Below are 26,800 nucleotides of genomic sequence, written 5' to 3' on the forward strand. Positions count from 1 at the left end.
CTAAGTACCATCTTTCTTTCCTACCAAAATTATAGGAGAAGCAAAGGGACTGCTACTAGGCTGAATTATGCCTTGATCCAACATTTGTTTCACCAGACCTTCAATAATATCCATCTTTACTGCAGGATATCTGTAAGGTCTTTTGTTTATATGTTCTATTCCATTTTGAAGGATAATCTGGTGATCAAATATCCCCTAGATGGTGGTAATACAGTAGGTTTAACAAACAAATCCTTATACTTTTCTAGCAATGCTGTCAAATCAGGATTATTGCTACAATTTCAATACTAGTCTCCAAAGAATACCACTGCATACTTATATCTTCTACACATGGAATAACCTGAATCATTGCAAGTTGAGGCTGATTACCTGACAACTTAGCTATCTTTCCAACATTGACAGACTTGATTTGATTCTCCGCACCTCTGAGCACATGCTTTATTTTCTTGTAGAAGAACTCCATAGTAAGCTTCTTGAAATTCATCTTGATATCTCCAAGAGTAACCAGCCATTCTATACCTAATACCACATCATAGTTTGCCAGAGGTAATAACATGAAGTTGGCTTCAAACTCAGCACCCTGCAATAGCCAAGACAATCTGCAAACCTTATCTACCTTCATGCCACTACCATTTGCAGCAGCCACTATCTGAGAGCAGGTAGTTGTTGCAGGACACCTTAGCTGTTTTACTAAACCAGAATTGATGAAGTTGTGTGTACTCCCGGTATCTATAAGAATGAGCAGAGGTTTCTTGGCATTATAGCCAGTAGCTCTCAAGCATTTGAACCCCATAGATCCATTCAATACATGAACTGAGATCTCCATATGTTCTGTTTGTTCAGCCAATTCCACTATCTGTTCTGAATCCTCAAAACTCTCAGCATCTTCAGAGTACTTAAGACTCTGCAATTCTTCAACTTCTAATGCATAAACCTGCTTAAGGTTCTTGCATTTGTGACCTGGTACATATTTCTCATTGCAGAAATAACACAATTCTTTGGCCCCTTTTTAATTGGCTTCTTTAACACTTAGCCTTCTTCTGTTGAATCCTCTACTATAGTTTGGTTGTGGATGCTTCTTGGGAGCAGGTAAGGCCAGTAATGGCTTGTTCTGGAATCTTTGATCCACATTCCTTTTAAAATTGGTAGTTTGAGCTGAAAGTAATGATATTCTTTGCACGATCTCCTTTGACTGAGCATCTATATAGGCTTCTTGCATCCTGGTTGCCTTGAGTACTTGAGCAAGTGATCTGGGATTAGTCATTTTCACAACTATGTTAAGCTGCTCTTTCAGTCCTCCTACGAAACAACTGATTGCATTTTCCTGTGATAAGTTCACCCTTGTAAGACTCCTTTCAAAAGCTGTCTTATATTCCTTCACATTACCAGTTTGAACAATCTTTTTCAATTCCTCCATATGATCATCATAATTCTCCCCAAATTTTTTAGTAAGAGCCAGAGCATACTCGGTCCACGTAGGTGGTTCAGTGTAACTCTTATACTTCATAAAGGCCTGATGCCACTCCATAGCTTCACTTTCTAAATGCAGAGAAGCCACCATAACTCTTTCCTGAGCTGGTACTCGATCGATTTGAAAGAACTGTTCCGCCTTGAACAACCATGATCTCAAATTATTTCCAAAAATCTAGGAAATGAAATCTGAGTATATTTGAAATACTGCCTACCATCTGTTTGATTTCCTTCCTCCTCAACATGATACTTCTCAGATGAATCCTTGCTGTTAGATCTAGATTTAGATCCACTAGGGCCAATTGCTTCATCTTCATTCCTTTTCGTAGAGTTCAACATTTGTTCTTTCAATTCATCTACTGCCTGATCCAAGCCCTTCAAGTGAGCAACTTCACCAGCTAAAGAGCCTACTGTTGAAATCAACTGCTGCATCAATTCTCTGTGATCACCCAGTTCTACCACTGAATTTTCAACAGATTTACTACCCTTCATCATTTTTTATATCCGAGAATCAACTGCTCTGATACCAATGTTATTCAAAATGCAGGGATTAAGAGTCATTCGAGGTTTGAATATAGCCACTAGGAGCTGAAACAGAGAAAGCTCGAAGCTCGGCTATAGTAATGAAGAAGAAAGAGAGTGTTGTAGAAAGAATTGTAAAGAGAGAGTGTTGTAGAAAGAACTGTAATTCTTATTATGATTTCTAAAATGTAATACAATCCCAATATATAATGAATTAAGCTGTGACGAGAGATTCTCTTTTAACAACTTCTCAACTAACTCAAGTAACTCTAACTAACTTTTGGCTCCTAACTAACTTACAGAGTTGATCACTAACTATCCTAACTGTCACTCTTCTTTATTTAAACCAGCTCACTTATAGTAATTGCATCACTAATTACAATTTGTATAACATGATTCCTCCGCCCCTATTGTCCGTGCCGCAGTAATTTAATATTCCTCCATTTTCTTTGACACCCCTGCCACTCTTGGTTAGCCCCCTTCTACTTCATCCATTTATCTATTTTCTTGCATAGTATATTGCTATGTCATTTGTGTTGACGGAAGATCTTGGGGTTAGATAATCTTGACAACAAGGTGTTTGTTGTAAGTACTCTTAGACAGTAAGCAGATTCAATTCAGTTAAATTGTTGAAATTACTTGTAGTCCATCCTTCGATTGATCACTATTTCTGTCAAAGTGTATGTGTTCTTGAAAGATAAGAGATTATTGCATTGCTAGGGGTTAGGGCTGTTAACAATTTCTTTTTCTTCCCCTTTTTCTATGAGCATTTTCAATTTTTTTGCTTTCTTTTGTATTTTCTAATGATGCAGTTCGAACCTTATTGGTGAATACAGCTGCTTAGATAAGTCTTGTTGCTTTTGAACTACTATAAGTTTTTTGAGTGTTTTGGATATGAAGGTCTGTCTTTTTCTTTTTCAAACAAACCATAAAAAGAACTATAAGAAGTTCTTCTCTTTGAGATAGCCAATGAATTCAGCCTCTAAGGCGTTGGTCATAATGTAGGCGAGACTGGAGAGGACCGATCTAATTGGATAGCAAGGATCAAGATAATTTGTGATATTATGGTTTAGATTGTGATTTCTTAGCAATTGGATTATTTTAAAATAACATTTTGATAATTTTTTATGCTTAAAATGTGCAACTTTTTTCTAAACCAAAAACCTTGAGATCAATGAAGAGAAAAATGATTTGTCTTTGGGTTGAGACGGTGTCACTTTGATTTATTTTCTTCCGTCTTAAGTAGTTGGATATTATCATTAAAGGTTGTGGCGGGATAAATAGAATTTATGCATAGTTAATCAGAGATCTCGAATTTAAGTCCTAGAATATAAAATCTTGGTAGAGGCACTTTCTCCTTGAATGAGCCTTACGCAATATGAATCCAAATTAATCGGATTTCAATGCAGGTATCAAATATCGGATGAGAAACCTAAAAATAAAAGATCCTCTAAAAGAGTAGTTGGATACTCAATATGCCCAAGTCTAACGGACTTTGAGAGGCTGGGCTATATCATAGGATGTGACAAAGGCATTGGGTTAGTGAGAAAGGCAGTATATCATAGGATGTGAAGTAGGCGTACTTCACGAGTTTGAATCCTCACAGGTACTAAAGCGCACTTAAAGCGGGTCTTAGTTAAGAATGCCACAAATGAAGAAAAAAATGTAGTTACACATATAATGCAAGAAAATAAGCTATATATTTAGACAATTATTATATAGACAAAATATTGAGCAGAGAAAACTACATGAACTAAAGAAAAACCTTGTGCATCAAGTTCATTTTTTTAATTTCTCATTTAGATGCAGATGTATGGTTGTACAGTAAGTTTTATCAAGTAGTTTTTTCTAATTTCTTATTCCTAGTAAGTAGAAAATTCATTCATAGCACTTCCTTAAATTGCTTCGCCAACTATATTTGTTGTTTAGTACTGTCATCCTTTAGCTTGAGCGAAGACAAAGGCAGACATCTCTTTTTTGGAGTTTTCTGCTTCATGAGCTGGAGTTTTGGACTCCTCAAGATCGATCACATGACGATGGGCGCAATGCCTTGACACCTCAGTGCAGGGCACTGAAGTACCTTCTAATAAGACGAGGCATCCAACTTGCATGCACTTTTAAGCAAAGGCTTTAATAACATGCACACTAACATCGGGACCGTCTCATTCCCCTCCTAAAACCTAAATTCCTTTCCACTGCCAAATTGCTGGTACAGAATAACATACAGTTGAACCAAAAAGAATTTCAGAATACATCTTTAACCAAATGAAGGATAAGGTTTAATATGTGTTTTAGTTTATGGTCTTCAATCTTCGTTCTGACCTTTTCCAATTCATCTTCACCATTATCCATTCACCTGTATGCACCAACAGAATGACATATCAGAAATGATGCTATCATCTCTGTGAATGATAAAAATGGAATATCGCAACGTTGAAAACATCATGGAATTGATCCCCTGGAAAAAAGAAGAAGAGGAATTGTATGTAAGGAAGAGCACTTGGCACCATGATCTTCCCTTCTTAGTGGATGATACTGCAGGTAAGAGCAACTGAGTTTTCCTTCTGATAAAGTGATGGTAGATACGGCATCTATTCAATTAAGGCAAGGGATCACAAAGGCCATGAGAACCTATTCAGCAACTTGCTTATAAATCGTTTTAATACATAGAATATCTTTTACTTCCAAAGCATGCATGTCTTCAATATCTGGTAAAATTCTCCCCTGCTGTCTCAGCTCCTTGCATCTGTATGCCACTTAATCATTGGACACACTAGCCGCAAAAAAGGTCGTAGGAAACTTGGATGAGATCTGACAGTGTTTTTCTCACCTTCAATATGGGGAAGGAAAGAAGAATGGAGCAAGGAGTTCAAAACTTTAGTTTTAGGATTTGAAGATTTCCATTGTGTCGTATTAAATGTGTGTCCTTAATCAAAGAAAAGAGCTTCTGATTTGGGTGCTCATGTCATATTTCTTTCAAAGTTTTCCGGTTAATGGTGCTTTACTTTGATTTTCTCCTTCAAAAGTTCAATTATATTCAACTATTTTTTGCTTTACCATGTGGTTCTCTTGATTTAGGATCAAATATACCTAATTGGTTATGAGTAGAGTCTTTGACTTATCCATTATAATGCAAGGTTGAATTACATATTATTTAATAGTTGCTATCAGGGAAAAGTATGACAGTTCAAAGTTAGAATGTTGTTAGGAGTGTGCCTATCCTCAATCAATCATGTCTTGGTCAGTCAAGTCAAATTATAAATTTTTGCCTTCTTCACTCTCTGTATTTTGCACATGAAAAGCAAAGGTTTTGTTCTAGTGCATGGAACAGAAAGGAGGCAAAGACATCTAGTTTTTTCCTGAAATTCTGTTTGGTGCCTTCTGCATTTAGGGAGCTAGTATTTCATCTAGAAGTTTTCTGGTTTTGTTGAAACTCTTGAAGTGGGGTAGTTATTGCTTAACATTTTTGCAGATAAGGCAGAGATGCTGCTCTTTCACGCGGCTGGTCATGATGCTCAGCTGGTGGTGTTTCCTGAAGCATTTATCGGTGGTTATCCACGTGGATCAACTTTTGGTGTCTCAATTGGGAATCAAACAAACAAGGGGAAGGAAGATTTTCGAAAATATCATGCTTCTGCGATTGATGTGCCATGTCAGAAACTCTTTGATTTCCTGACCAATTAACTCTCTACCATGAAATAAGCACCATTAAATTTTTCACTCGTGGTGATTTCTGTATTTCAAATTCAAACGAATATATCTAACTGGAGTACTTACAAAGGAATTCACATATACAAGAAGATGATACAGTCATTTCGCGACACATTCCTAGGATTTTAAGTTATAAATTATCTTTTAATAGTATAACTTAGTTCCATTTTCTAGTTAATTGTGGTTAGAGGAAAATTGAAGGGGAGCCTTGGAGCCACGCTAAAGTTGTCTTTGTGTGACCTATAGGTCACGGGTTCGAGCCGCGGAAGCAACCACTAATATTTGCATTAGGGTAGGCTCTCTACATCACATCCCTTTTGGTGTAGCCCTTCCTCATATCCTGCATAAATGTGGTGGATGCCTTGTGCACCCGACTGCCCTTTGTGGTTAGAGGAAAATTGTAAGTATTCATTCAATATTAAGATTCAGCACCAGGAGAAAGGACCTTAGCTAGTAAATTCAGATCACAGAAGTCAAAAATTGTTTATTTGGGATAAAGAGAATCAACAAACATGTTATGAAATTTAAATTCTCATTCTTGGCTTCTTGGCTAATATAGCTCATCGTAAAAAAATTCTATGTCCTTTACATTTCACTAAACATATGTGTACTTTTTTTTTGTCTGTGTCCCTGCAAAAGCTTCCCATCCTTCCTCTCTTATCTCCCCCTCAGTCCCTCTGTCTTTCTCTCTTACATCTATTTGTTGCAGGTGAGGTTGATCGTCTGGCAGCAGCTGCTGGAAAATACAAGGTGTACGTGGTGATAGGTGTTATTGAGAGAGACGGACATACACTATATAGCACAGTTCTTTTCTTCAACTCTCAAGGTTGCTACCTTGGGAAGCATCAGAAGATAATGCCAACGGGATTGGAGTGAGTTATGTGGGGTTTTTGGGATGGATCAACAATTCCAGTTTATGACACTCCACTTGGAAAAATAGGTGCTGCAATACGTTGGGAGAACAGAATGCCACCTCTAAGGACCGCGATGTGTGCTAAAGGTCTGACATTTGCTGCTAATCTCTTAGGTTCTTCTGTTACTATAACTTCGAGTATCATAGCATTTAGGGACACTTTGAATTGGGAATAAGCTATCCTTTCTCTGTGTTGCCTTTAAGTTCCTTGCACTTGGTGATCAAATTTATCTAAGAAAGCGGTTGCTTCATTTGGTGCTATTAAAGTAATGAACCCGTATGGCTTCGAAGTTCTGGTGTAATCAGATATCGATGCAGCTTCTTGTAATAGAGTTCTGGCATAAATTTTCATCCATAATTCACTGTGCTTATTCATGCTGCAGTAATTTCTGATTATAATGTCTTCAAACTTATGAATTACTGGATACATTATAGGGGAATTCTGCAAGACCTATTGTAGGGCTGTAAAGCAATTCTATTCTAATCTTATGCTTTGGCTCATGAAGCTGAATTTCAATCTCTGTCCACAGGTAGAATGATACATCATAACTTTTGTAGATATGCCTTCTGGAACGATTGTCCTCATTTAATGACCTGTTTTGAGCCCCTTGGGCTTCGGTTCAATGGAAAAGGTAGTACAGTGTGGTAGGTACACGTCACGAGTTTGGAACCTAGTTGTTGCACCAAGTTTGGTATTTAAATGAAGGGTAGAGGAATGGACCCATTATCCTAAGAGTTTCCAAGCTGAAATAGTGGATATTCTCGGTCATAAAAATATGGCCTTTTTTTATTCAACTTGAGTACGAATAGAAAATTTGTTTAATAATGTAACTACGAGATGTATTCATCCACTAATCTTGACCTTTTCAGGAAAGAGAGGGGGGGGGGGAAGGGGGAAGGGGGAAGGGGGAAGTTGTATTTTAAAATAGCATTACTGGGAATGTGATTTTTGGAAGGGGGAAGTTGTATTTTAAAATATCACTGTTGTATAACACTTGTTTGAGAAAAGAATTTTACATGAGATGTCCCAGAAAAGCTAGTGAATTTTCATATAGGAATCGTTGTGGTGATTTTAAGAACAATATCAGGTTAAAATTGGGCAATGATAGGAGGATTAAGTTGTGGACTGACAAGTGGTCAGATGAAGGGTTGCTGAAAGATCAGTTCCCAAATCTGTTTACTGTGGTTTTAAATAAAGACCATCTAATTGGTTATTGTTTCTCCAGATTTGGATGAGGTGTTAAGTTTACAAGGAACTTTAATGATTGGGAACTTGAAAAGTAGGTCTCCTTTTGCAGAAGCTACAGTCAGCTGAAGGGAAAAAAGAGCTTGTTTCTTTTGTAAAACATAGATGTATACAAAATCTGTATTTCTGGCGTTAGGAAATTTTGTAATCAACTTGACAGAAATTATGGACTTGTTAGACTCTCTTGATATGTCTCTTGAAATTTTGTACTTTCTAGAGTACCCTCTTGGTACGTTTTATTCATAAATTACTTCATTTCTTGAAATGAATATGCTCCTAATTGAACTTCCACAGAATTTCTAAGCTCTTTTGTGTTGACAGGCATTGAAATATATTGTGCACCGACAGCTGATGATAGGGATGTGGGGCTGGCATCTATGACGCACATTGCATTGGAGGGTGGTTGCTTTGTTTTATCGGCCCATCAGTGTTGTCGGAGGAAAGATTATCCACCTGCACCAGAATATGTTTTTTCCGGCACAGAAGAAGATCTTACACCAGATTCCATTGTTTGTGATGGTGGTAGTGTAATTATATTGCCATCAGGGGTTGTGCTGCCCGGACCACTCAATGGAATGGAGGGATTTGTCTTTGCTAATCTAGGTACGTTACTGAGCTGTCTTATTTTGCATTCTCTAATTGAAATTAATTATGTGCCACGCATGGAATTGTCACACATCAGCTGTTGAAAAATGATTTGCTCAACTCCTTTGTTAAAGTAGAAAAAAGGAAAACAAAAAAGAAGTCTTCTCGTCCTGAAAAAAAAAAAGAAAAGTGAAGAATGAAAACAGGATTGGTGCTTGTTTTACTTGTCACCAAGCCTATGCCAACTTACTTCTCCACGTAGCATGTATGTGCTTCTCACGAATTGCTCTGCTTAATAACATTGGTTATGGATGAAATGTTTCTTCATTGTGAGACTATGAGGTAAATGTATCTTAGATATACATGTGTATGCCCCTGTATGCATATTGGTTATGCCCCGGCACATTGTTTCTTGTTGTGCATTTAGATCTCTGAGCTCTTGCAACACTATCTTTATGATGATCACTCTAATTAATCCGGTCAATTTGACTATTTTGTGGTCTCTAAAGCTTGGTCTACGTCAGACAGGATGTGTAGTCTGCATTTGCTCCTCTTGCTATGTATATTTACTCGGATAACCAAGTGCAGATGACTGCAATTATACTCTGGTTTCCATATTCAATACGATAAATGAAAATAAAAGAATTTCATTTGCCTTGACCATACCTGTATTGAACAGGCGTGACATGTTTGTTTATACTTTGTATGGATTCTTTAAAGCACACTAAAAATTACCAAACTGCATGTACCTGTACAGATTACTTTTACACACCTGTATCTATGTGTATCCGTAGCTGAATTCATTCAACACGACTCACGCGTGATTGACTTGCATTATCTCCAGACTTGAAGTTGTTAGCTTGACCGTGAGGGATCAGCCGGTGAACCCTATTAGTTTCACTTCTAGACCTAGTTAGGCAGATAGGTCTTCCAAATAACAAGGGTCAAATCTCTGTGTAAGGTGAAAGATTGCTGAAGGTTGTATACTAGTCCTTTATTTTGTATGCCATGTACATTTCTTAAGACTTACCTATTGGCTAACAAATTAGTAAATACGTGAAACATGTTGATATTCAATTTTGGTCCAATCCAGCTTGTTGTCTGTCTTGCTCTTGATTCCTGATTCATTTGCTGGTTTCTGGAAATCTTATAGTTACTCTTCTGTACATTCATATAGCTTACAGTTAATGTATAGCTTGAATTAATTTTGAAATTAATCATATCTTATGATAACAAAATGTTACTTTAAACAATTTCAGTACTTTAAACTCATCAGACTCCCAATACCTTTTGGGATTGTCTGCACGAGACCAAAAAAATAATAATATCCGTGGATTGAAATTATACTTTTCTCTCAATTTTCTTTCTAGTGAGCCTAAGTGACTACAATTTTAAGTCCACGGAGTACAGCTATAGCATCAATCTCGTGAAAACAATTATTTACTGTATCACTTGTTTCTTGTTGAGATTGGTGGATGGGTGTAGAGTGGGAAGAAAACTAAAAGACTCAAATAGGAGCAAATGGAAGAAAACAGTCTTGTAACAAACAAATAAATAAATAAGATGTTGGACTTAACTAGCGCAAACATACTGTTAATATGGTGCGATATTATTCGCTTTGGGCAAAGCCTGTATGATTTCCCTAAAAGGCCTCACCATTAAGATTGTTGAGCTAAAACATCCCAAATAAGTCTTAACATGCTGGGAGGCCTTTTAGGAAAATCGTGCGGGCTTTGCCCAAAACAGATAATATCATACCATGTTAAGAGTATCTTTGGGCAAGTTGAGCACAACAACTGGTATTAGATGTGAGGCTCGTTATGCACACACAAGAAGAAGTTAGTTGCTAGCTTCAGTTGCCATAAATACTCTAACGATGTGGGCGGCACGCAATGAATCTTGGAAATTGACCCGTGGAGCTCAGTTAGAGGGGAGACCCGTGGATCATGGTAGTGGACCATGTAGAACTTAGTTCGACGGGGGAGATTGTTGGGTGTCCGAACAAAATCCCAAATTGGTAGCTAAAAAAATTGGGAGTCTACATATAAAGTGTATGAATCCCATAAGAAAATTTTACATTCTATACACTATATGAAACTATATTACCTTTCCTACTCAAGTTTTACTATAATTATATTTTATATACCCAATTACCATTTATGTACATTTTAAGGGAATTAATGATAATAATTAGTGTCCTAAAATTACTCTAACATATCTTTCACTCCCCCACATTTCTTTCTCCACATCCCACCCCCTCCCCACGTATCTTGCACAAGAGAGCAACAATTCCACCATTGACAACCATTAAAAAGCTTTGAAGCTTTGAATTCGAATTTGGGTTTTCAAAAATCATTGTTTGTTTGGATTGGATGTTGTTGCAAAGAATTGATAATTCTCTCTATCTCTCAATCCCAAATTTCAGTAATGTAAAACAAAGGAAAAGATAGCAGCAATTCCACCATTGACAGCCATTAAAAAGCTTTGAAGCTTTGAATTCGAATTTGGGTTTTTAAAATTATTATTTGTTTGGATTGGGTGTTGTTGCAAATAATTGAGAATATGGTTTGAAGTTTATATCTCAATTTTGAGGGATTTTGGTGAAGATTAGACTTGGTTTTGGCTGAATTTCATATTGAAACTCGAAGAAGAAGAAGAAGACATGACATACATTATACTGCAGAAATTGTATTATGTTGTTTATATATATATTTTTTATTTATTTAACTATTATATGAAAGTTGAACAACATTGTATAAAAATTATATTTAAGTTGTATGATATTGTAGTTGTATATAACTGAGTAGAAATAATGTATGAAAATTGTAGATAAGTTGTATAATATATAATTAGTTGTATAAAATTTATTTTTACTATGTATAACTCAGATACAAAATATACAAAAGACATATTGTATAAAATTTGTATTTAAGTTGTATGTTATTGTAGTTGTATTTAATTGGGTAGAAATAATGTGTGAAAGTTGTAGATAAGTTGTAAATAAATTGTATAAGATATAATTAGTTGTATGAAATTTGTTTTTACTATGTATAAATTAGATACAAAATATACAAAATATATACTGTTGCATTCGTCTTTCTTTTTACCTGCATTTGACTACTTTAACCAAACTTAATTATACTAATGTCTGTAATTAGAAAAAAGAATGCCACTTGAGTAGAAATTAAAAAGAAAACCACTGTCAGAAATGAATAAAATAACTTTAGTTTCCGGATATCATGAATAATGTACATAGAATTAGCACATCTATAAAAGAATTAAAGTTTCCACTTTCAATGATATCCTAGCAGATCTTTTGACATTGGAGGATAAGATTGAAGTGCAAAACTAATTCGTCGTCCTGTAATCTGGAGGGTTGTAAGAATTTGTTTCATATTCATCAGTTTCCTATAAAAAGAAGAGCATGGCCTGGAGGGTTGTATTGTAGGAATTCGAGAAGATGAAGGAGAAAGACAGAATCGGGAGAGGAGAGGGGAGAGAGGAGAAAAAAAAGGAAAATAGTGTAATTAAATCCCTTAATTGAAGGCACTAATAATGGATTGAGAGCCTTTTAAGGTGGAATGTATATATTTTGTAAACAAAACTTGTATAGGTAGGGTAATTTATTAAACATGAACATTTAGGGTAATAAAGTTTCTAATAGTGTATAGGAATGAAAAAAAGGAATTTTTACATTCCTATTCCATATAGGAAACTATATTACTCTCAATGTTTAAGGTTTGATTTAATTACATTTAATATACCTAATTATCAATTCTATACCATAATGTGTTTTAATTGTACAATTAACGCTACCGTATATCACTCCTTAATTAACGCTACCGTATATTCCTCCAAATCCCCACCCCCCCACGTTTCTCTCTCCCAAAACCACACCCTCACCCACGTATCTCCCCACACCCATGTTTCAAACCCATTATTCCCTCTGCTAAAATCAGAGAAACATATGAACACCCTTCCATTAACGTCCAATTTCAAGCTTTTTTCTTCTAAAACCAGTCAAAATTGAAGTCAAATCTTCAAAGTTCATACACACTTACCTTCAGCTTCAAATTTTCTCAATGAAAAAGAACAAACCTTCAAAGAGACAAGAGAGCAACAATTCCAACATTGACAGCCATTAAAAAGCTTTGAAGCTTTGAATTCAAATTTGGGTTTTCAAAAATCATTATTTTTTTTGATTGGGTATTGTTGTAAATAATTGGGAATATGTTTTGAAGTTTATATCTCAATTTTGAGGGGTTTTGGTGAAGACTTAGACTTGGTTTTGGCTGAATTTCAGATTGAAACTCGAAGAAGAAGAAGAAGAAGAAGAAGAAGAAGAAGAAGAAGAAGAAGAAGAAGAAGAAGAAGAAGAAGAAGAAGAAGAAGAAGAAGAACATGACATACATTATATTGCAGCAATTGTAGAAAAATTGTAGACTGTTTTTTGCAGAAGATTTGTAGAAGTTTTAGTCGTTTTGGATTTGTGAAAACAGAAAACAATGCATCTACAATCAGAATACAAATAATCTACAATTTATCAACAAAATATCTACAAACTGGGTACATTAAATTTTAATATCCCAATTCCCATTTAAATTGTAGCATAATTGGCATTTTCGACATAATTGCATTTTTTGCAGAAGATTTGTAGAAGTTTTGGTCGTTTTTGATTTGTGAAAACAGAAAACAAAGCATCTACAATCAGAGTACAAATAATCTACAAAATATCTACAAACTGGGTACATTAAATTTTAATATCCTAATTCCCATCGATTGTAGTTTAATTGAAATTTTCGACATAATTACGTTTTTTGCAAAAGATTTGTAGATTTTTTTTTCCTTTTTGATCTCTCAAAGAGAAAAAAAATAAATTTAGAGATATCTAAATAAGAAATTTTAATGCTACAATGATTCCTTATTTAATGAAATATCTGGAAGAATATTTACTTCCATAATTGTAGCGCGCCTAAATAGGAATATCTGGAAGAATATTTAGTTCCAGATTTGTAGCGCGCCTAATTAGGAAGGAATCAGCTCTTAACAATTGGTATTTAATGAATGGTATTTGTAGAATAACTGTGAACATGACGGATAAATATGAAACTATGCACATTTTTAATAATAAGGTTTCATATATGGTATAAGAAGGAAGAAATCTCATGAAAAAATCTCATCTCTTCAATGGTGTGAGACCAAATTCGTATGAGCTTAGCCCAAAACGAATAATATCACATTAGACCGGGTAAACTCGACACAAAGCTTTATACATCTCATTCCATCCTATGTATAAAATGTCGATCTTTCTTTTTTATATGAGCTAAAGTAATATAAATTGTAAAGATTTTTATACTACTATGATAATTTAATTTGTGATAACGTGCCGACAAGTGAAGATTCTAGATTGCATTTTAAACAGGGAATTGACAGTGCAAAAGGTTAGAATATCACATGAATTCAGGCAGGCCCCTACCAATTAACCTTCAAATTTCTCTTTTTAACTTTACACACTGTCAAGTGTCAACTACCAAGAAAAATAAAGTGTCAACTGCACCTATTTTGCTAGCAAGTCCTTAAAAATTGAAATCTTAGGGGCCCAATTAAACAAGTCCTTCTGATTTTCTAATTGCATGTACTGTCAATTTCTTACTACACTGAATAGTAACTGAGAAAATCTTCTCAAAATATAGTTTTAGAATTGGTATAACGGTCCAAATGGCAGGCAAAACATTGGTAAAAGAAAATGAATCAGCCTAACTTTAGTGGTGTTCGATCACTTTCACTGACACATGTTTTAGCCACCAAAACCACCGTTGGAGCCATGATTTTAATCTTACTTATCTGAATTTTAAAATAACAACTTCAAATCAATTAGCTAATTTTTTTTAGTAGTATTTGGCATTTGCTCCAAATCAATTAATACAAGATATGGTTCAGACCCTTGGGGAAGAAAAAATCCTGGTATATGAATAATGGAGCGCTTCCTCCTTTGATGAGTTTTACGCGGTAAGAATTTAAATTAGTTGATGTTCCAAAGCGGACACTGAACATCTGGTAAAAAACCAAAAAAATAAATTATTACAAAAATGTATCTTTTGCACAAATTTATCACTTGACCATAATTAAGTACTACATATTCTAAACTATTTTTATGATTGGTAAGATTAAATTCTACATTTGATACAAACATCGAGTACAATTAAAATTTTCAATTATATACTAAATTGGGATACAATTGATTTGGCAAATTGCGTTCAGTTGAAGTAAGCTAAGACAAACATGAGACATATACATCGCAATATGTTTCTGTTTTTGTCCTTTTCTGGCCATAGAACTTCGACATTTTGGTCCATACCATGCAATAAAATAAATGTTTTGTTTACTATGGCTACAGAAATCCAATAAATAAATTTAGCATAGAAGCAATGAATTATTAGAAATGATGTATGCACATGACAATCATTCTATGAATTAAAACAACTTAACGTGAACCAAGTGAATTTTATATATATAGTGTGCAAGCAACCGTTCCAAGGAATTAAATAAAGGCATTTTTTAATATTATCTTTTAATTTGTGAATTATTATTAGTTGAATCTTGAAATCAATGAGCAAATGCATTACAACTGGACCTTGACGATAATCAAAGTCATTTGGTCTAAATAATACAAGACAAAGTCATTATTATTGCCATGGAAATATTAATACATCAACCCTAGCTGCCACCCCAGAAACAAGTCATTTTAATTGGTGTATTCCTTGAATAATGATCTGTATTTTTATTTTTAAATCTACTTGATTTTTTATGTACAATATTATGTTAATACTAATGTTTTTGGAAGAAAGTTTTTGAAGAATACATCATTCAATAGCAATACTAATGCCATTGAGTTTAATATTTTTATCATATTATTTTAAAGGCAGATAATATAGTTAAAAGACAATTTTGAAAGAAAAAAAAAAAGACAATTTTGATCAGTTGATTGGTTGGTCAATGCCAACCAGAGAAAACGGTGATGAAATAAAAAGAATTTTTTTTTTGTTTCATTTTAGTGTACAAAAAAAAAAATCATTGCCATCTTCTCTTTTTATTTTTATTTTTCATCAATAGGATAGGAATAAATGCTTGTGGTCTTGCCAGCTCTATAACACTATATCACATGCCTTTATTCCTCGTAAATCCATCTTGAATTTTACATATTCCTCATAGTCAACAAAATAAAGTAGAAATTATCGGGACAGTAATAATTAATATTCAGTTACACTATATTTAAAACCTCAACCAAGATTAGTTAACGTTTTTTATATGAATTAGTTAGTAATATGGTCTTTTTGGAGGTGCTTTTTTAGATTAATGATTTTAATAATAGCGTAAGCACATGGAGAGATTGCTACAATCCAAGAATGGGGTTTTTAGTTATGATTTCAGTGAAGAAGATTTTGTCTCTTCATTTGGTGCGATTTCAACAATTTACTATTTAATCAGTCTACAGCTTTAGACCCCTCTCCTCCCCCCCCCCAAAAAAAGTTTAGTATGTGTAACAAATTTAATAAATTTCTTAACACAAATTACTATTTGAGCAAAAACTAATGGGCTCGAATGAACCTGTAACCGGGCTTCTACACTAGGCTTTTATTCATAGCAGGATTGAAGGCATGATATGAGCTTACCTTACACATCACACGTTGCCTACGTTGCTCGGACTCTTCAAAATGCCGCCGGCTGCATGTCGAATCCTTCTAAAGTGTGCATTTTAGAGCACCCGACACGATTGCAGAAGCATATTTGGTGAGTTCGAGCAAAGTAGGTGCAAGGCTCTTATCGCGAAACCAAAACATTTGGGCAAACACAAAAACTCAAAACCAAGAGGATAAATGAGCATGTTGATAAAAGAGACTAAAGATGAAAAAGTCATAGTATTAAAAGTGAAAATTGTTCACAAGATAGTAGGTAATATACTTATGGCATCTCTATAATCAAAAGAAGAGAATTTGTACAGTTTTATGTCATACAAAGGGGCAAACCACAAAATTGTAATGAGATGGGATGTTTGTTTAGCTATAGTAATTCAGACAAAACAGCAGAAAATATTTTCATGTGAAACTGCAGAAGGAGAGTGATTTAACTATTTCTTCAATTAAGACAGCAAAAGCCTCATTGATCAGCATCATTAGAAGGCGTATTCTGTTGGCTCCAATTCTTAGTTGGACCCGAAAAGCCTTGAGTTGGTGTTTTCCTCGAAGCAGAAGACACGATATGGTCGCGAAGATCCTTGATCATTTTGTACCTCTCTATCTCATCTTCACAATCTTTTTTCCAAACTTGAGAAGAGAAGTCGAAAATCCCTCCATTTTCAAGAAAGTTGGACCTCTCTTGCTCCACGTTCTCTTTCCCGAACTCCCATTCTATGGAAATACTTTGTCTTGGAAATTTCTCTGAAATGGACTTCCTCCCTTTACTTTTGTCAGAAACCGATAATCTCTTAGGATCATTCTCAAGGGTACTTCCCCATTCATAGCTTTTCGTGTTATCATCCATGTTTAATTCAATTGAATGTAGATCACTATCAGCTGAATCATCATCATCATCATCATCTTCTTCTTTATTTACTACTTTCCCGTTTTCCTTCTCTTTATCTTGGTAATAACATGTGGTTGGAAGTGTTTCTCTCAAATGTTTTTCGAGTTCCTTGATTCTTTCATAATTAGGAGAGTCATCGCCACCTTGTTCTTGTCCCTTTTTGGATCTCAAGTAAGCCTCAAGCTCATTCCTTAGCTTATCGACAACTGCATTTTTCTCCTCGAATTGATACTTGGCTTCTGATAGCTTCATTTGAACTCTTTCCTCGCGTAAAACATCAGCTAGTTGAAGCATTTCCCTTTCCTTCTCAACTTCCTCGCGAACTTTAGCCGATTGTCTCTTCAATTCTTCTACCTCAGCTCTATCTTCTCCAATACCTCTAGCTAATTCATCGCATACCTGCTCCAATATCTCTCGTGCCCTCTTTTCGCCTTCAAGCTCTTTGACAGCCTTTGACAGACAAGTTTTCGTATCAGCCAATTCCTTACCGAGCTTCTTGTTTATTCTCTCGGTTTGCTTCCTCAGCTTCTTCTCTATCTTGAGCTCCTTTGCTATAGATGTAATGGCACTGTGAATCTTGTCTTGCTCTTTTAACTTCCAAGCCGCCTTTTCTTCTTCAAATTGCTTCAAGTGGACATCAATTTCACCGTTGTTATATCTTTGTTCGTGAATCAATTTAGTCACCTGAATACACGCACGATCAAGCTCAGCTTTTATAGCCGAGAAAAGAGATAAGCAAGTTGATTGATGCTCGTTAAGTCCCCATACACGATTCAAAACTTTCAGCAGCTCCTTAGACGCGGCTAGACCGTTCCTTACATCCTTTAACCGATGTCTGTTTACAGTCTGTGCATAATTTTGTTGTGTCTGATCAACCTGCATACCGACAGATGTATAATTGTGTATAATCAATGTGTAATCTATGTATACCGACTAGAAAATGTAAATATTTGAAGCAGAGTAGCTAAAGAACAGCAGCAGAAAATGGAGGGCAAAGCCTAAAACAAGGATATTTTTGTGACTATATATTAGTACCATTTTGCAGATGTAGAAAACAAGTAGCCTATGACAAACAAAAGTTTACAACCTACTATATCAATTCAATGTTGGAAAACAAACATATGACATGTTGAATCTGATGGTACCTGAAACAGGACCAACTTACATTATTGGTCCCTTTCAAGGATAGTGAAACATTTGTGCATTTCCTAAAATAAAACTTTGAAGAAGCCAAGGGACATATCCAAATGCCATTTATGTCATTCATTATGATAAAATTTTGAGTGGCTCTTCTTACCTTGCTATTTCAAAGAGTAGGGTAAGGATCAGACACTGTTTTGTTTTTACTTTCAGAAAAATCTATGACAACAAACAATAATTATTACGCCTCAACTCTAAACAAGTTAGGATTTGACGATGTGGATCCTCAGAGTGCGTGTTACTTTATTTAAGTTCATCTCTATCCAATATTACGAAAAGTAAAAAAAAAAAAAAGAGACCAAAACCAACCGACAAAACTACAACTATATGATCAACAAATCCAGTAAAATCCCACAAGTGAGGTCTAAGGAGGATATTGTGTATGCGGACCGTACTCCTATCTTACGAAGATAGAGAGACTATTTCCGACAGAACTTAATCTCCGTTAGTTGCAGCAGCAAATAACAGTAACAGCCCCTCCAAGAAAAAAGAAAAGAACACAAGAGTAGAATTATCCAAAATACTTTTAAGTTACTGTCATAAAAAACTAAGTCAAAACAGTGTATCCAATTAAAATATATTATTTTATTAATAATACTAATAAGTAAAATGGTACCTCAAGCAAGCAATCATTTTGGAGAGAGAAATCAGTCTGCACAAGTTTCTGAGAACCAATTGAAGATCTTCTTCTATGACTTCCCACTTTAGATCTCTCCATTCTCTGCCAAAATTCACCATCAATTTTATAAACAACATTAGCAAAAACTCATACACATAAATTTGTCCCCTGGAATGACTAAGAAAAAAAAAAGCCAATTTTTTTCAAGAAAATTAGAACCCCACCTCAGAAGCAGGAGTATGAGATAATTGGAAAGCAACAGAATCAAATTTGGATGATGACTTAACAACCCTTTCCACTTCATTAAAATTCACCTCTTCCTTTTTATTCGGCGTAAGAACACCATTAATTTCCCACAAAGTAGCACCAAGTTTTCTTGCTGAAACTGACAATATTTCTTTCCCTTTTTCACAACCAATAACTTTTGCTGCTGTTGTTTGCTGCTGCAGAATCTTGAATGACTTACTATTACTATCATTTTGTAATGATGGTGATCTTGAATTATTCATTTTCCACATTGGTACTGGTGTACTTGACCCTCCTTTTTTCCCAACTAATATTGCCCTTTTTAATCTATAACTTTGTATTAATGAAGATGAACTTGATGTTGATCCCCCCCTTTTTCTCACCTTGTTGTTGCATTTTCCTCCACTTCTTCCATCTCCATACAAATTTTGCCTAAGCATATTTTTTTTTTGGGCCAAAAAAAAAATATATATTAATGAATTATATTGGCACCTAGTTTTTGAATCAAAGCCAAAAAATGACTTTGTTGGGATAGGGGACAATATTTTTATAGATCTAAAGGTGTAAATATAGCTTCAACAAGTTGGCAAATTTGTTCCCTTTTGTACTTTGAACTACTACATGTCTGTTGAATATTTTCTTGGGAATGAAAATTAAGAACTTTGATCAGTCAAAAAGAGAGAAATTTGAAGAAGAAGAAGATCCAAGAAAAGAGAAAAAAAAGAAGAATTTAGAAGGTACAACTTTAAACTTTAGTGTAATTTGAAGATACTAAGGAAATATGAAATAGTAGTAGTAGTAAATGATTGCCATGCAAATTAGAGCCCCCCCTTAAAGTTTTGTTTGGCCTTTGGTTTCAAACTTCCAAAGAGGGAAAAAAAGAGACATGAAATAAAGAAAGAGAGATGTAAGAAAACTGTCAAAGAGGAAAAACACAAAGGCAACATCAAGTCTGAGGAGTGACTGCTGCTTTCTTTTCATGAAAAAGGAGAACAGTTTTGTAGGGGTTGTGTGTTTTTTGGTAATAAAAGGACAAGGGGGTGTGGCATACACGTGAGAAAGATTGAGAAGCAATCAGGAACGTGGAAATATGAATGAACGGTTAAGAATAAGAGACTAGGTTCTGTGTATACTCCATATGGTTACTTCCACCATAATTTCAATCTTGAGAAATCTTCATCTTTTGCAATTAGACTCCTCTTATTTAACTTTGCTTACTATTGCTGGCCTATGCTTTTCTAAATTTCAAAGTTCCTAATTTTACGACTGACTTTAAATTATGTGCACCGATAATATGTATTAGTAGGTTAGTAACTAGTCACCCGTCTTTCTTTTATAAACTTGTATTTTCTTCTATAGTTGTAGTACTAGTACATTTTTTAAAAATTACCCCAAATTTTTATATTTTATAAAAGAATACACCATTTATTATTTTGTTGCAATGTTATTTCGTCTTCTCGGTCATCTGATAGTGTATCATGTAGTTCATTATAAAAATGATAATCTTATAGCAAATTTATTTATATTTAGGACTATGGTTTACGATAATATGATGAATGTTATTGATAATGGTACTGTTGGGTATTTGTGATAGTTTTTAGAACTTGTGGGTATAAGTCATGTTTTGTGTTTTTCCAAAATAAATTTGGGAATTTTGAAAACTGATGTCCAAACACATTTTCATCTTCAAACCAAACTTCACCCAAATCAGATTTTTCAAAACAAATTTGGGAATCTATGGCCAAGCGCTAGCTTATTACCTGATGTTTCCTTTGCTTTCTTTTTGTTTTTTCTGGTTGTCACTACTATCTTGCTTTCCATAGTTCTTTGTCATAACCGTTGTGATTTTGCTTTATTGAGCAAAGGGTCTTTCGAAAACAGGTCTGCGTATATATTGCCCTCCCCAGACTCCACTTCTGGAAATACACTGGATATATTATTGATAATATGCATAAATAATTTTTATATTTAAGTTGACATATAATTTTTATATTTCTGTTGACATATATTGCCCTAATATAACCGATACATAATACTAAAATTATAAAAATTCTTTACAGCTTCATTATATAACTTAAATATTTTGATTATTAGTTTTTCATGCTTGCGATGCACCATATCATTAAAAAGGATCATTCTTTTGTGTCTATTATCCCCGTATAATTTTAATCTTTACCTCATTTTCTTTAGCTCTATTAAGAGTCTAAAATAATTAGTTAATCCTTGTAATATATTTGCAAATCTATGATGAGTAAATAGATAGTGACGATACCGAACGTGTTATTTTTTTGTGGTTTAGTAGAGAGGATAAGCCAAAAAGTTGAAAGAACATGTCGTCAAAAATAACATGTTATGTTCTTTTAATTTGTCAACTGTCATCAAACATTCTGAAAAGGATTATGCATCGATCTAATCTAACCTACTTCCACTTAGTATTAACTTTGTCATCAATAGAGATACTAAGTAATAGGCAGTGATTGGAAAATTAAGAAAGCAATTAGACTACTTAAATCAGATAGAATCATCAGCCTATGTACCACTTTTTTTGTTACACCCTATAGTCTATTTAAATTTTATGATAGAGGGTTTCAACTCAGCATAAATTAATGGCCGCTTTTTAAATTATTTGACATATATATTGTTAGGGAGTTTGTATAGGGTAAAATATGTTCATATTAAATGCTCGCATGATAAAGCGATACGTGGAGCCGAAGACAGAAGACAATCAAGTCCGAAGACAACGATCTCTTTTATTATCGAAGAGAAGGGTATTCATAAAGGTGAAATAAATGTCTGTCACCCGGTAACATTTAATGGAGAATATTCTACAACATTAAATACATGGTCCGTTATAGAGATTATGACATTCACTGCATACCATTATACATTCTTCAATGACCCTCATAATTGTTATTAAAAAGGGGCTTGATCCTAAGACTTTGTTCCCTAGGTACAACTATAAATAGTAAGCTTTACAACCATTGTAAGGGACATGAATTTTCTGATAAAGCTAATACTATACTCTGTTCAAAAGTATAATACTATTTTATCCTCTTGCTTATTAATATTGTTCTTACTGCCTCCGGAAGCTCTGCTCCCAGAACCAAGATCTATGTTGTTTTATCTTGATCTCAAGGCTAAGTCTTATATTCTTGTCTAATTTATGTATTATTTTAGGATCAAATTGATTCACTTATCTATAAACCTCGTATAAATACAACTGTACTGTTTTATGATAAACAAGATTGATTTTACAAACCTAATGCATGTAGTACTGAAAGAGCTAGGTGGTTTTGAGGGGAAAAAAAAACTAAACCTTAAATATTGTTAATCATAAGAATATCTCCAATTCGACATATATATCATTTACAATAAAATGAGGTATTTGTTCATATATAATATATATCAGGAAGAAAAGGAAAATCTGAGAAGAGAAAGATGTTGATTAGAGGCGGAGCTAGTATGCCCGTTACAGTTAGTGTCGAATTAAGTAACTTTCCTCCAAATCATATATTTGTCTAAACACACATATATATCGAATCCCAGCTCCATCGCTGATGTTGATAGAACAAATGTGTAGGAATTAATAAGAGAAGGGGGTTAATAATTGTAGGGTGAACTAAATCTCCACAACCACAAATAATGTAGTACATCTGTACCTACATATAGTTTCTGAGATTCATCTCTGTGAATCTTTCCCCATCAATCAAGCTCAATATTTTTGTGATTTTTTGTGTATAGGAAGGAGGGGGGGGGGGAATACTTACACCCAAACACGTTGCATTTAGCATATAAGTACGTTTTAGGAAAAAAATTTGATATAAATATTGAATGTGAAATTATTATTTATTTTTATTCTTAATTTTTCGGGTGCAAGAGAGACTTGGAGAAGCAGAGAAACTAGGAGGCATGAGGTTGGGACCCATTAACGGCTTAAAATGTTTCGGATTTGTTAGGATATCACTGCTGTATTGTTGGGGGAATCAGAAATTTCCCATAAAATACCCAAATCCTTATAATTTATATGGGCCCCTTTCACACGTGATTATCGTCAGCTCAAAAAGTTATACATAATTTATATGGAAATTTCCCATTTTTTTTCTCTTTTTCTTGTCCTCTTAAAATGAAAAAAACAAAACAAAAAAACCTATACTTTTATGAAGTCTTAACCTAATAATTGGGTTATGAGGTCTAGAATCTATGCATGTGATTTTTTTCAACTTTTTATTCTTTGTATTAGTTACTAGCTAGTGTATGTTAGTTTCATCGGGGATAAAATAATAAAATGAGACTAGTGTTTTGTTTGTTTTTTACACTTTTAATATATTTGGCTGGTCGGCTGAAAATAATTATAATTCTTCAAAAAATACACATTGATCATGTATGAAATATGTATATTTTTTGTATCTTAATATTTAATATGTAAAAAATATATATTTTACGGCTATTATTTTAGAGGGCGGCTACACATTATGAATTTTCTTTTTTCTGATAATAACTCTGTATACGGGTAAAACCAGGGCTAAGGCCTCATTTGTTTGCATTTAATGTAGGTCTGAATCTTAATCATTCAGATCCTAGACATTAATTGCATTTGTTTTTAAAGTGTGAATCTTAATTATTCAGATCTTAATCATTAAGTGTGTTTATTTTTTTACTTCACAACCACTTAATGGGTCTAAATATGTCTGTATGATTAAGATCTATAACAAAAACTTAATTTCATTAAGATGTTATTACGTATTCATTATTAACTGCCGCCACCGCCTACCATTATCAACTACCACCATGTTGCCACCACCAACACCACCACCATACTCAACCACTACCACCGCCGCCGCCGCCACCACCCACCACCCACCACCACCACCACCACCATCACCACACCATCATCATCCTCAATCATAGCCTCCATGATCGACCATCACCACCTACTATCCCCACCACTCCGACCACCATCATTCTCACCTATAATCAACACTCATCCGCATTAACTACCACAACTGATCACCCCTTCACCATCAACAACCACAGCCGGCATTGTCCATCATTTTAACCTACCACCATCGATATTATTAACTATCACCACCCACCGCCACCACCTTCAATCATAATCGCCACCACTACCAATCACTCCTAGCTACTAGCATGAACCACCACCATCAACCAAAACTACCACTAACCACCGCCTCTAGTCGGCACTCACCCGTTAGTCATCACCACCAACAATTATCATATCTTAAAAAACTACATATTTTATTGATAGAATATTAGATTAGTTAGTATTTCATTTAAATTTTATGTTTATTAATTTTCAAGTAAAAATAAATTTTATACATTCAGATGGTAAAATTCAAACCGTCTTAATTATTTCTATTCAAATCTTAATACACATCTTAATATATTCAGATGTGTATTCAGATTCAGATATGTTAATCTTAATACACATCTTGGTATTCAGATGTGTATTCAGATTCAGACATCTTAATCTTAAAAAAAAAATGAGGCTTAACACATACCCCGATTTTCCAGTGGGTCAAACGAAGCAAGGATATGACTACATGATATCAAAATTGAAGCTGTGAACTTCTTGTATCGAGGCCCGAACGAAATGCTCGCCACCAGGCCAGATAAGAAAACACTCCCTGAATCCAAAATGAGCTCCGAGACGTCGGGAAGCATGGCAACAGTTGCATACGACTAACAGAGGATCGTGATAACATTTTTGATTATTTGCATTGTGTTGAATCAATTCATATATCTTTAAAATCGCGTATAAATTCAATTGTTATCCGTTTTAAGGGTATACAAACTCACTAGTTTACCATTCAAGTTACAATTTACATTAATAACAAATTATATAGCTTCGTCTCTCCAAGAAGTTGTTCATTCGGGACACCCGATAAAATTGGAGCGATATAGAAAAGATTACAATTGGAGAAATGGTCTCTGCAAGAAGTCTTGGCTTCAAATTATTATGATATATATGTTATTCAAATTGTCGTTAGAATTTGAGAGTTTCTCTCTGGTATGTAGTTAACAAAAATACTATTTAATTAAAAATTTGAAAGATAAAAGAGCAGAAAATGATCATAATTGGAGATTGACCAATAAAAAGGACAAATTCAATGAACATAATGCAGAAGGTGAGGGAATGTAGATTGATTCAATCATAGATTTATTACCAAAATGGGAGGGAAAAAAAATCATATTATTGATTTCGTGATAGCGTAATGGGCAAAGGTGTTGTAAACAAGCTCTACTGCTCTAGTAATGGAAATTTAGAAACATCAAAATAAATAGTTTTATTAGTAGCTACTAACAGATCTCCTCGTGATTTGGCTGAGGAGCTTATCGTGAGAGGATTTCTTGTAACTAATTAGAGGGAATCACGTTATTATTTCCAGCGAATCATATGCTTCCTTAAGTTTTCCACGATGTTGATTCTCATTTTGATTTTTTTCTTCTAAGGTAATTGTGAACTTGTGGCACAAAACACCTCAATTTTACATTACTAAACAGCTCTTTTCTGACCAAAAAAATCGACGGAATGCCATTGATTTTGGATGATTATTGACCAAAAACCGATCGAATTGGATGGGTCGGAAAATACTGGTCAGTAATAAAACTAATTCAAATCGGTCGGTAAAATTGATTGATTTCGATTAATTTTTACGGTCGATAGTGACGATCAATTTTTTCCGCCAAAGTATTAATTTTTGGGGAAAGAAAGCAACAATAACTACTAGAATAAAAAAAATTGTAGTAGTATTTATTATTTTTTTAGGTCTCGTTAAACCTCTATCTCCTACTGCTCGGAGAATATAAGTTGAAAAAAAAGTATTTGAAGTTAAAATTGTAAAAAATTTGTGTGAGTTGAACCTATTTCGAACAAGAACTTCAATTAAGGAAAAAAGGTTTAAGATTTATATGTGGAAACAAAATTTCACTTGAAATACACCTTTAAACAAGAATTTTTATAACCCCCAATGTGGGACTTCCCAGCACAAATTCGGATTTAGTCGGCCCCAATATGAATACCGGACACTGGGTGGGAAACCAAAAAAAGTATTTGCATCTCTCACTAGCCCCTTACTTTTTGTTCTTAATACAGCTTTTTGTACTACTTGTATTAATTTACATCGCTCATTCTTTACTTTATTGCCTTATTTTACAAATTATGTTATGATTGTACTACTAGTGCCTTATACTTCGTAATTGTTGGATTTTTAGTCGTCTCCACAGTAGAATGAATATTACCCCCTAGTTTGTATTATTGGTGAGAAGAAAAGCTACTATTTTAGTAAAGTAGATATATTTCTGGGAAAATAAATTTTTTTTTAAAAAAAAAGCCAGAAAGGAAATTAGGTCTCCATTTAATTTTCTTACTTGTCTCCGAGAAAACTTGTTTGTATTTTCCTATTTTTTGGTTTCCTTTTAACAAGATGTTATGTTGAAGCTACTATTCTCTAAATTAATACTTTAGTAACTTGGTGAAATAATGAAATAGTATGCATTTATAACATAATAATACCGTTGACACCAAATAGACCTCCCCAAGTTTTCCGTTGCAGGAATTTATCCCATGAAATAAATGTGGGACTAATATATACAATTACTCCTATATCTTATTGAGATTAACAATTGGTAAAAAAGGAATAGACAATTGTAGAACTTATTTCAGATACCATATTTGGCAGCTTCT

At 34.2% G+C, this 26,800-nt stretch overlaps 2 protein-coding genes and 1 pseudogene across 2 annotated transcripts; 1 reads left to right on the forward strand and 2 right to left on the reverse strand.

The window, feature by feature from the left end:
* On the reverse strand, positions 1-1,561 carry LOC138881562 (uncharacterized). Its single transcript, XM_070161796.1, has 3 exons — positions 1,057-1,561; positions 341-960; positions 1-195 (listed from the first exon to the last, which is right to left on the reverse strand). Exons 1-3 carry the CDS (start codon positions 1,559-1,561, stop codon positions 1-3), a joined length of 1,320 nt encoding a protein of 439 aa, XP_070017897.1.
* Positions 1,562-4,142: 2,581 nt separating this feature from the next.
* LOC104235795 (bifunctional nitrilase/nitrile hydratase NIT4A-like) lies at positions 4,143-9,524 on the forward strand (annotated as a pseudogene).
* A 6,823-nt stretch (positions 9,525-16,347) lies between these two features.
* LOC104235796 (uncharacterized protein At5g41620-like) lies at positions 16,348-19,827 on the reverse strand. Its single transcript, XM_009789619.2, has 3 exons — positions 19,074-19,827; positions 18,847-18,951; positions 16,348-17,906 (listed from the first exon to the last, which is right to left on the reverse strand). Exons 1-3 carry the CDS (start codon positions 19,533-19,535, stop codon positions 16,605-16,607), a joined length of 1,869 nt encoding a protein of 622 aa, XP_009787921.1. The 5' UTR covers positions 19,536-19,827; the 3' UTR covers positions 16,348-16,604.
* Positions 19,828-26,800: the final 6,973 nt, after the last annotated feature.

This window comes from Nicotiana sylvestris, chromosome 11, assembly GCF_000393655.2.
Source record: "Nicotiana sylvestris chromosome 11, ASM39365v2, whole genome shotgun sequence".
Taxonomy (NCBI): Eukaryota; Viridiplantae; Streptophyta; class Magnoliopsida; order Solanales; family Solanaceae; genus Nicotiana; species Nicotiana sylvestris.

What these genes read in the sequence shown, in the direction of transcription:
- LOC138881562 (XM_070161796.1), bottom strand. Translation starts at nt 1,561, where the DNA reads ATGGTGGCTTCTCTGCATTTAGAAAGTGAAGCTATGGAGTGGCATCAG. An exon ending in GCATCCACAACCAAACTATA is followed by an intron (nt 961 to 1,056) that starts GTAGAGGATTCA and finishes AATATGTACCAG; the next exon opens with GTCACAAATGCAAGAACCTT. An exon ending in CTCAACTTGCAATGATTCAG is followed by an intron (nt 196 to 340) that starts GTTATTCCATGT and finishes ACCACCATCTAG; the next exon opens with GGGATATTTGATCACCAGAT.
- LOC104235796 (XM_009789619.2), bottom strand. Translation starts at nt 19,535, where the DNA reads ATGCTTAGGCAAAATTTGTATGGAGATGGAAGAAGTGGAGGAAAATGC. An exon ending in CTCATACTCCTGCTTCTGAG is followed by an intron (nt 18,952 to 19,073) that starts GTGGGGTTCTAA and finishes GAATTTTGGCAG; the next exon opens with AGAATGGAGAGATCTAAAGT. An exon ending in AAAATGATTGCTTGCTTGAG is followed by an intron (nt 17,907 to 18,846) that starts GTACCATTTTAC and finishes GTCGGTATGCAG; the next exon opens with GTTGATCAGACACAACAAAA.